The sequence below is a fragment of the Triticum dicoccoides genome, chromosome 7A (genome assembly GCF_002162155.2).
Source record: "Triticum dicoccoides isolate Atlit2015 ecotype Zavitan chromosome 7A, WEW_v2.0, whole genome shotgun sequence".
Lineage (NCBI taxonomy): Eukaryota > Viridiplantae > Streptophyta > Magnoliopsida > Poales > Poaceae > Triticum > Triticum dicoccoides.
In genome coordinates, this window is record NC_041392.1 from 127,669,020 (window position 1) to 127,680,162 (window position 11,143).

The 11,143-nt window shown below is 41.8% G+C and overlaps 2 protein-coding genes across 3 annotated transcripts; both read left to right on the plus strand.

Moving 5' to 3' along the window:
* Positions 1–492: 492 nt before the first annotated feature.
* LOC119332160 (FBD-associated F-box protein At5g56370-like) lies at positions 493–3,753 on the plus strand. 2 transcript variants are annotated; one of them, XR_005160835.1, is made up of 4 exons: positions 493–601; positions 1,613–2,585; positions 2,771–2,868; positions 2,984–3,753. XR_005160835.1 is itself a non-coding variant. In XM_037605326.1 (4 exons), exons 2-4 carry the CDS (start codon positions 1,620–1,622, stop codon positions 3,371–3,373), a joined length of 1,506 nt encoding a protein of 501 aa, XP_037461223.1. In that variant the 5' UTR covers positions 493–601; positions 1,613–1,619; the 3' UTR covers positions 3,374–3,753. The 2 variants fall into 2 exon arrangements, 1 of the variants encoding a protein (XP_037461223.1); XM_037605326.1 differs by having other exon boundaries at positions 2,719–2,868.
* Positions 3,754–7,094: 3,341 nt separating this feature from the next.
* On the plus strand, positions 7,095–9,783 carry LOC119331310 (putative F-box/FBD/LRR-repeat protein At5g62970). The gene is made up of 4 exons (XM_037604476.1): positions 7,095–7,365; positions 7,891–8,857; positions 8,947–9,096; positions 9,194–9,783. The coding sequence occupies exons 2-4, from the start codon at positions 7,898–7,900 to the stop codon at positions 9,497–9,499; spliced, it is 1,416 nt and encodes a 471-aa protein (XP_037460373.1). The 5' UTR covers positions 7,095–7,365; positions 7,891–7,897; the 3' UTR covers positions 9,500–9,783.
* Positions 9,784–11,143: the final 1,360 nt, after the last annotated feature.

The following is an 11,143-nucleotide window of genomic DNA, read 5'->3' on the forward strand; positions in this document are numbered from 1 at the left end:
AAAAAAAACGACCTGGCCACCTCGGACAATCAGGCTTCCACCGGAGACAATTTGCATGCGGTATGGGCGTATGGCCAAGATGGGCAAGGATAAAAAAGAAATGATAACTCACTGATAAGTGGGCCCTACATGGAAGAAGAAATATAAAGACTGTAGTTCATATAATTTGACTTTATACCCTTGCTTTGGAGCCTTTATTTTTTAGAAGACCTTTTAAACCCACTATAAAGGCTCAACATTTTGGGAAATCTGCTAGAGTTAATCTAACGGTCTAGATTTATTTAACTGCACACGGTAAATTTGGGCATAGGGGATCCCCATGGTTCACCCTCCTCACACTTTCCTCTTTTGATTTTTCTTTGAGTCCCGGCCCTCCAATAATTTTGTGTGTGCAGAAAGTGACACTCTATCTGGATCTAACCCAAATTCGCTCTCTCTCTATATATAGTACGAGTATACCCCTTTGTGACCTAGGTCCGCCACTGCCGCCGCCGCCTCCTCAACCCTAACCCCCAAACTCAAGCGCGTCGCCGCTCATCGATGTTCCCCTTCTATCGTCGTTCGCTGTTGTCTCAACCTCATCCAGAGTCTTTCACCTTTGGTAAGTTTTTCGTTGCCGCCCTGCACCCTCTCGCGTACACAAAAACTCAACCCCACGCCCTGATTTATCCTTCTGATTTATGGTTGTGCTTTGTAGTTTTTGCTAGCTCAAGTTTTTAGCAATGGAAATAAGGCAATTTTATGGAGTGGTTGTTCTAATCTGGTTATGAGTGATAGGAGGAGCTATTTTAAAGGCCTGACTTTTAGAGAATCTAGAATTTATCTAACGATCTTGATTTTTAACTGCACACGATGGATTGGGAACATAGGATCTCCACAGCTCATCCTTCTCCTCTCACCTCCTTTTCCGATTCATCTCCTGAGTCCTGGCCGACTTCAAATCTTGATCAGAGAATTTGGATTTATTAGGTAATCCCTACTTGCTCTTACGATCTAGATTTATTTAACTTCACAAGATGGATCATGAGAGGGGATCTCCATGATTCACCCTTCTCCTCCCACCTTCCTTTTCCGATTCCGCTCCCGAGTCTTGACCAACCACCAAGCTGGATCAGAGGATCTAGATTTATTTAACTTTTACAAAACCTAGAGTTTCTCCAACGGTATATACTTATTTAACTATGTATGGTGGATTTGTAAACAAGGGACCTCCAGAGTTCACCCTTCTCAATTCTTTGCCATTGGTAATGTTCTTGTCATCCCATCATGATCTAAACCTTACCGAATTTCCACAAATGAACTTCGGGTTTGTCGTGCACAATGAGCACACGATCTAGATCAAATGTTTGCCCACACAAACCCATGCTCTTATTTATCGTACTGATCTATGGTTCCATTTTACAGTTTTTGCTAGAAAGCACCGTTGGCTATTTATCAAGGAAAATACAACAACTTTATTGAGTGGTTGTTCTTATCTAATTATGAGGGATAGTAGAAGCTATAAATGTGATGAAATGGGACAACCTTTTGTTGTGTAGTGTACTTGTATTTCGGCCTTCCAGGTTCATTTGCTTGATATAATTGTACTTACCCTGGCTTCATTTTCATGTAGAATTAAAATGGACAACGATCTAACATGCACAAGAAAAAGACACATGGGTTCCTATGAATCCTGCCAAGGAAAAGTCTTTAAGAAAACCAGAGCAAATGTTCTATTTACAGACCTTCCTGAGGATATGCTATCTATGGTTCTATCAAAGTTGCCACTAAAGGATGCTGTAAGGAGTGGCATTCTATCAAGTAAATGGAAAGATAGGTGGATGTTATGCCCCAAATTAAGATTTGATGTTCTCACAGTATCCAAGAATGTGTTTTACGAACAACAATACACTCAAAAATTCATTAAGACTGTGAATGCAGTAATGCAACAACATCAGGGCATGGTTGTTGAAGAGCTCATGATCAAATTTGAGTTTGACTGCAGGATACAAGATCATATCAATTCATGGGTTGCTTTTGCTGTATCATCGCGGACGAAGAGCCTTGCCCTTGATATAGCACCAACCGATTACTTTGGTCATACTGATCAGTACAGATTTCCGCTCGAGCTTTTAGACAACGGAAGCATATTTCAGCTTCGTCATCTAAAACTTAGCTTTGCATCATTTGAACTGCCCCCTCAATTCAGCGGTTTTCCAAATCTGAGAACACTTGACTTGTACTTGTTACGTGTCAGTCGGAAGGATCTTCAAGATATGCTGTCAAATTGCATTAATCTTGAGTGGTTCAGTATGTTTAAATGCCACCTGAATGATGAGCTGACAGTAGCTTGTCCATTGTCAAAGTTATTATACTTCCGTGTTGTGCACTGCAGGATAACAAAGATAGTACTCAATGCAGCAAAACTCAAAACTTTCATTTTCTATGGGCGTTTGTATCCTATTGACCTTGGGGATGCTCCAAACTTGAAACAAGCATTTCTTGATTTCTATACCCCAGTGACTTTTGAACATGCTTTAACTATACTTCCCAAAGTGCTTCCAAGTGTTCAGGATCTGACATTGTGTGCTTCTTTTGAACTCAAGGTTTGCTGTCTCACACTTCACTTTAATATGCAAGTTGTTTTTCTGGTCTCTCTCTCTCTCTCTCTCTCTCTCTCTCTCTCTCTCTCTCTCTCTCTCGCTCGCTCGCTCACAATGACTATTTATAGTATTTCAGATGCCCTTGTTGATGGAGACCTCTTACAAGTTTTCCTACTTAAAATGTTTAGATTTGTGGCTGATTTTAGATGACAAAGAAGTTGACAATATTCTGTCTTTGGCCTCACTTTTGAGGGCTGCTCCTTTCGTTGAAACGTTAGGGATGAATGTGAGTATAGTACTCCTATCTCCTACAACGACCTTCACTTTGCTAAAAATTGATTGAATCGTTAACCATGAATTATGCCTATGCTTACCATGTTTTCTCCCTCAAACATTTGCAGTTTCGTGTTTTTGGTGTCCCACATCATGTCTCAGAGCTTATTAAAAGCATTACCAGGTGTCCACATAATCATCTGAAGAACCTGCATATTACAGGATTTTCTGGAACAACAACACAACTTGAATTTCTAGTGCATGTTGTTGAAAGTGCCCATGCCCTGGAGATTTTGACGATTAATGGACCTGACATAGCTCGCCGTGATGATAAATGGCTAATAAGATTCCGTTCCCTAGTTCGAGAATTGGAGAGAAAATATCTTCATGAAATAATTTCACCAAATGTGAAGCTCTCCATTTTCTCCCGGAATTATAAAATGCTGGAAGGACAGAAACACATGAGTTTTCTAGAAGAAATCGACGCCGCCATAATATATTATGCAACTCATCAATGAGGAGGCCAAGATTTGGGTGACCGCGGGGCTGAAACACTGGAGTCTTCCTTTGGTTTACAGGAATTTGGTAGGAATTATGTTGCAAAATATCCCTTGAATCTCTTTGATTTGTAGGAATTATTTCATATTCCTATGAAGGATAGGAAACAATTCTTCACATTCGAAGGAAAAAATATTAGTCCAGTTCAGTTGAAAAATTCTCATCCTATACATCAGATAGCATCTCTTTCCCTATAGAAATTGAAATATGTGTCATCTCACTTCCTATAATTTTCATACTTATGATATTCCTATCCTATGAGTCAAAGAAGTCCAGAGTTATTTGATGGCGCGGGAATAACAACTTTGTTGTTTTCCAAACTGTTGTTGTAATGCACCTTCTTTTTCGAGCATTAATCTTGTAAACTCTCTTCTTAATCAATGGACGAGACAAATTTTTTGCCTCCGTTAAAAAAAAACTGAACATGTGTGTATGTACTTCCTCCGATCCTTTTTACTCTGCATATTAGATTTTTGTCAAGTCAAACTTTGCAAAGTTTGACCAAATTTATGTTAAAAAATACCAACATTTACAATATCAAATATATATATATATATATACACACACACTATGAAACTACATTTCATAATGAATCTAACAATATTGATTTGGTGTTATAAATGTTGGTACTTTTTCCTATAAATTTGATCAAATTAGAAATAGTTTGACTTGGGACAAAACTTATATACGAACTAAAAAGAACAGGAGAGAGTAACTTTTTGGTTGTAAATTATGTCCAACGATTCGTCCTCAATGCCTTTTCTTCTTTCCATCGTCGAGTGTGTTTGCAAAATATTATGTTGTATTTGTAGAGCTCTGACAAGAAGCGTGGATGCTTGAAACCTGGGAGATAAACACTCTATGATAGCGAGCAGAAGCACAATCCAAATCCAAGGAAATGTAAATCAAGGACACAAGTTGACTACTATATCATTAGTTAATGTGTACACATAGGATAAGAAAGAACTGGTGTCACGCTGGATGAGAAAGGCACTGCTGGCTACTGTGTCATCCGCCATGGGCACGGGCTAGCGTATCATTGTCTCACACAAAAAGTATTACTTACAAATTTATCAAGAAATGAAATGAAAAAACAGTTATCTCTTCTCTACTACCTAAAAGAAACGTAAGGTTTCCTCTTCCCTCTTACGTTCTTCGGTTTCGTCGAGCCTCCCACAGCCGGTTTTTCATGTGCCGTCCATCCCACGTATGATTAGTTATGTCCAGTCAAGGAAAGAACCGCTAAAATAGGAAACCTCCTTGTACGCACAATAAATCTGTGCAAGCGTTCTCTCCCTCCTCCCGGTCCTAACCCTAGCCGCCCTTCTCCGTCGCCGACGCTAGCGAGCAGTGCGTAGCGCATGCACCAATTTCTGGACACGGCATCGACAACGAGCCGGTGCGTTTGGCGTTGTCTCCTCTCTCTCGTGCATGGACCAACTTGGATGGAGGGCGGTGGATCCGGGACGTGACCATGAAGCAGCTCATCGGCAACGACGTGCGCCCGGGTCGATCTGGACGGTGGGCGATGGATCCGGGATGTAGCGGCTTCCTCGACTTCTTCCGCGACGGCGGTGGCCAGGTCTGGTTTAGTTACCAGTTATCGTTAATTCACGCCACGAACTCATTATCTGAAAACTGGAATCTCCCTTTCGGTGTAGTGCACTTGGATCACTTTGAAGCAAACTGTGCGCATAGTACTGAACTGGGAGGTGCTGGGAGGCTGATGCTTCAGATGGAACTGGCATCGAGGTGAGCAAACACATGCTTACCTACTTTATTCTCTTACTATGAACTTGATTAGCACTTCCTAGAAACATGGTGGATGTGATATACGAGTATTTGAATAAACATGCTGTGCAATATATTCATTAGACAATATGGAAATATCGTTCGTATGTCCTCTGATCCTTAGGGTTTCTTTGACTTTGTAACACTCAATCTGCTATGCGTGAAGAGGAGAAGACAGAGGACTAAGAACAGAGAAGGGGATAAGGGTATTCAGACTTTGCTATTTTTGTACTGACGAAACACTTACAGGCATATGGGTGTTTAACTGTTTATACAAAGCCATACACCACACACGCCTCGCCTCAAGCACACCACAGCAACGCCCAACAACCACACATACAAGTACAGGAATGAGTATTTGTCATAGTTTCCATTATCAATTGATTAATAGATGTTGTTGCAACACAAGGATTGGAAGCTGCATGCGTTATGTCCATTACTTTTGGGATTTGGTATGTGTACTGATTATTTTCCAATGCAGGTAAGATTGATGGTTGCCCTTCTGAAAATTGTTGGGATCGGAGATCTAACAACTGTAGACGTAGTGAATGTTAATGCTTATTGTGATATGTCGGGTATTTAGTGTTGCATGATTTATGTATTGAAGCTTGCATGGGGATTCGTAATCTGAACTTTATATGCAAAAAATGGTTTACACTAATTTAGCTAAGCCAAATCTTCAGTCCTAAAGCAACTTTATGGTAGTGTGTGGTGTTGATAGCCCATATACCCATGTGTCCATGTACAAATGCATTTCCCTGTTTTCTTATGGTAATTTATAATAGTACAGACAAAATTTGATTTTTCCAAAAGGTATGCTTGTTACTGGAATCTTATTAACATCCCTTTCTAATAGATCAAGATCTCAAAATATGCAATGGTTAGTATGGTTGTTAGTGGCTTATGAAGTTTTAGTAATACAAGGTTTATGTTAACTAATTACACATTTCCTTTAGAAAGGAATTATATTGTTTTTCCTGTTTGCTTGTGTTAAGCAGTTAAGCCGCATATGAAAATCCATACACATTTCCTTTAGAAAGGAATTATATTGTTTTTCCTGTTTGCTTGTGTTAAGCAGTTAAGCCGCATATGAAAATCCATACATTTGCTTCCTCTCTCTTTAGGAGGAGCTTTTCGAATCAAGGAATAAATGAAGAGTGGAAGATGACCCAAGTCACAGTGGAACATGTCTTCTCATCATTTGTTCAGAAATATGTATAGTCGGATGATTACTTTTGTGAGATCGGTGGAAGGAATTGCATTTCTTACTGCAGTGAGTTTCCAAGAGGATGGAAGCACCGATGAGAACCACATTTGTTTTTGGCAGATTAGGTGCGCGAACGAATTGCTGGCACATTTGCATGTTATAATTTGATCCCTTTGTTGAGATAGAGTTTTTTCGCATGTTAGCGAAAGTCTGTAAAAAAGCCAATTACAATAACACTATTATGGGGTGTTTTGGGCAAAGCCTACAGTTGGCTCAAGAAACCATTGAATATACTCCCTCCGTTCCAAAATAGATGACTCAAATTTATACTAAAGTTAGTGCAAAGTTGAGTCATCTATTTTGAAACAGATGGAGTATATAATTTTAGGCTTATGTGTTTAGAGCAATTTGTAACGATTTGATTGTTTTTTAATTACTTGGTGCTCCTTAACTGTGAGTGCTGGAAGGAGACGAGCTGTTACATTGAATACCCGACAAAGAGAGAGCGACATGGTTGTTAAAAGATATATGTTCCTGTGCAACGCACGGGCAATTACCTAGTAACAGTAAAATAGGTTTCTGTTCATCTTGTCGGTGCTAATCAAGACTGAAGTGTACTGCTCAAGGGTGAAAAAATCTCCTAAATTCTCTTCAGATTCTCCAGTTAAAAAAGGAAGAGCAGTCCACCCTTTCGTCCTCCCTTCTCCGACTCGTCTCGCAGTCGCAGTCCTTTGTCCTGACCGACCTCCAGTGGGGATCGGATCGGACCCAACGAGGCTCTGAAATACCACCCTCCGTAACCTAGAGCTGCCTCCGTGCCGTAGGCTAGCGTAGCGCCACCGCGGACGCCTCAACCCCAGCCCCCAAACTCATCTGCCGCGTCGCCGCCCATCGCCGTTCCGTTCAGCCGTCGCGCCGCTGCTGTCTCAACAGCGCCCCCAATCTTTGCCAGTGGTAAGTTTTCTTGTCACCCAGTGATGCGCTAACTGTCAGCCCCCACTGAATCCCACGAATTTCAGTCTTAGTGTGCCGGTGCCATCTAGATCCGCCCTGCACCCTCTCGCCCCCACAAACACCCAAACCCATCCTCTGATCTATCCCCGAAATCATAGTTAATGTGGTAAAATTTAACAAAAGTGACCTTTCGTTTTATAGTTCTGCTAGAAATAGAGCTCGTTTATTTGTTTGTCAAGGAAAAGTTTACAACTTCCACTAAAAAAACACAACTTTATGGACCGACTGTTCTATCTGGTTATGAGGGATATTAGAAACTAGAGATGGTATTGAATACAGCAACACTCTGTTATGCAGTTCACATGTTCGTTTTATAGTTTTGCTAGAAATAGAGCTGGTGTTTTTATCTGGCATGAGGGATAGTAGAATACAATAACACTCTGTTCTGCAGTTCACATGTGTTCTGGCCTTCCATGTTCGTTTCCTCGATCTGTTCATACTTAACCTGGCATCATTTGTGTGCAGAATCAAAATGGGCAGCGATCTAACACACACGAGAAAAAGAATGAGGCGTTACTACCACGGACCAGTCATTAAGAAAACGAGAGCAAAGGTTCAGTTTGCAGACCTTCCCGATGATCTGCTGTCTACGATTCTATCAAAATTGCCACTGAAGGAAGCTGCAAGAACCGTCATTCTGTCAAGTAAATGGAACGACGTGTGGAGAGTTTGCCCCAAACTGAGATTTGATGGCTTCACAGTGTGCAGTGACAGCGTGTTTGGGGGAGAACAGTACACTCAGAAATTCATTGACAATGTTAATGCAGTCATGCAGAAGCATCAGTGCATGGTCGTTGAAGAGCTCGTGATCAAATTTGGGTTTGACAAGAGGGTACTGGATCATATCAACATGTGGGTTGCTTTTGCTGTTTCATCGCGGACGGAGAGCCTTGCCCTTGATTTAGGACCAGTCGACATCCAAGGTCGTATTGATCAGTACAGATTTCCGGTCGAGCTTTTAGACAACAGAAGCATATCCCGGCTTCGTCATCTTCAACTTAGCGTTGCATCATTTGAACTACCCCTTCAATTCAGCGGTTTCCCGAATCTGAGAGCACTTGACTTGCACTTGGTAAATGTCACTCGGAAGGATCTTCAAGACATGCTGTCAAATTGCATTAATCTTGAGTGGTTCAGTATGGTTAGATGCCATTTGAATGATGAACTGATAGTAGCTCGTCCATTGTCAAACCTGATATACCTGCGTGTTGCACACTGCAAGATAACCAAGATAGTACTCCATGCGGTGGAACTCAAAACTTTCTTGTTCTATGGACGTCTGTATCCAATCGACCTTGGGCATACACCCAAACTGAAGCACACATTTCTTGATATTTATTCCCTGTTAACTGTTGAGCATGCTTTGACTGTGCTTCCCAAAGTGCTTCCAAGTGTTCAAGATCTGACATTGCATGCTCATTTTACTCTTAAGGTCTGTTGTCTCACATTTCTATTAATATCTACATTGTTTTATCACATTTCTCTGTCTCCTATTTTGACCATTTACTATCTATTTTTCAGATGCCTTTGTTGATGGAAAATCCGTGCAAGTTTTACCAGTTGAAATATTTACATTTGAACCTGTCAATTGGTCATAAAGAAGCTGCCAACATTCTATCTTTTGCCTCTTTTCTGAGGGCTGCTCCTTCTGTTGAAAAGTTAGAAATGCATGTGAGTATACTCCTATCTCTTAGACTTCACTTGATCGATTAGCGAACCATGAATTGTGCCTCTGCTTGATCATGTTTCCTCTGCCACGCTTTTGCAGTTTAGTGTTTTGGCCATCCCACATCGTGTCTCGGAGCCTATCAAGAGCCTTCCACGGTGTCCACATAGTTATCTGAAGAACCTGCATATTACAGGATTTTCGGGAACAACAGGACAACTTGAATTTCTAGTGCACGTTGTTGAAAATGCCCCTGCTCTGAAGATATTGACGATTAAAGGAGCTGACTCGATTGGTCGTGATCTCAATCATGAAGGGAAAAGAAAATTTTCTTTTAAGTTTCGGGAATTGGAGAGGAAATACCTTCATGGGATAATTTCACCAAATGTGGACCTCCGTATTATTTAAGTGTGCCAGACATCTAGCTGCTCTTGTACACGCAACGGGCTGCTGTTCCATTTGCCCATTCCACTTAAAATGTTCAGATTTGTGGTTGATTTTAGATCATAAAGAAGCTGGCAACATTCTGTTATTGGTTTCTTTTCTGAATGCTGCTCCTTCTGTTAAGAAATTAGTTCTGAATCCTCATCATTCTGTTTTTTTTTTTGAGAATGCATGTAAACATATTTGTTCTGAATCCTCGTCTTGATTATGATTGAGACTATCAGAATTGAGAAGGTGTTGGAATGTTATCTCTTAGTGGCTCAACTAGAACCCTGAAAGCAATTTCAATCTCCATATCCAGTTGATTGCTTGAGCTTAAATGCAAAATATTGCGTTCTGATGGTAAGTTTGCACACAAAGACAAGTATGCAAATCCTGAACTACGAGTGAGCATAATGAACAGAAATTTCCAACAAAAATTTCAGAGTAAAAAAAGCAATAATTTCTACTCTGCAGTTCACAAGCTAACCAAGAAAAATCAATCTTGTGGGAGCCAAGAGCAATGTAAAAGGCTCTGGAGCTGCTCCAGACGCTCACTACAATTGACTATTTCCCCCATTAACCAGGTGGCTTGATCCAGTTTGCTGGATAGAACCTCTGGGTTGTCAACGCGAAGCTGACTTTTGAGAAGAACTTCACTGATTGCGATTGCATCAGCCAGTGTCGTATCAACCGAAACGCCCACGGGAATCGCCTTGTTGTCGGAGGCGGCCGTGACCGCCCAGAGCGCGTCCTCGCGCGTGCTGACGATTGGCACATAAGGTGAGGAGGCCGCGGGCGCCGGCGGCGGAGGCGGAGGCGGCGAGGTTGGTGGCGGCGGCGTCGGCTCACGCCTGGACAGCGGAAGTGGAGGATGCTGTCCAAGACCGAGCTCGGCACGCATTTGGCGCAAGAAATCGGCGGCGTTCTTCATCTCGTTGGCGTTATCGGGGGACTCGCCGGGGCCTCGGGCGAGACCAACCGGGCCACGGTCCTGGAGCGCGGCGAAGTCGCCGACTTCTTGGAGCGCGCCGAAGGCGGAGGGAGAACTTGGGTTCGGTCGCCGTTTTCTCGGCCCATGGGCCATTTCGAAATCTATTCTATTTAGGCTCGTAGAAAAAGTTTGTAATTTCCTCACTCACTCAATAAATAAATAAATAAATAAGAGAGCTTATTTCTTGTTAGTTTCTTAAGGGAACGCGAAAGCTTTATTGCTCAATAACGTTCATGCGGATACAAGTCGAGTCCGGAGGCCCCAGAAAACCAAATATGCCTACCCTCACCAAGGGAGGAAGACAATTTCGCTAAAGCATGCACGTCCCTATTGAACTCTCTCCGCTCATGGTCAAAGATGACCAACAAAAACATGTCCTTCCCGCTATCAATTTCCTTCAAGATCGAACCATAGCCAGTGAGTTTGTTACACCACTGCAAAATTTTATTTTTTTTAAAACAAAGGCTCAAGGGGAGCCCGACTTTGAATTAACAAAGCCATCAACCGGCCAGGATTACACAAGGCCACCAAGCAAGAGCGACCGAAAGATACAAATGAGCTGACAGAGCAGTTTACAACGCAACGCACACTACTGCACACATAGAAATACACATGAAAGACCTGCAAGTAATGTC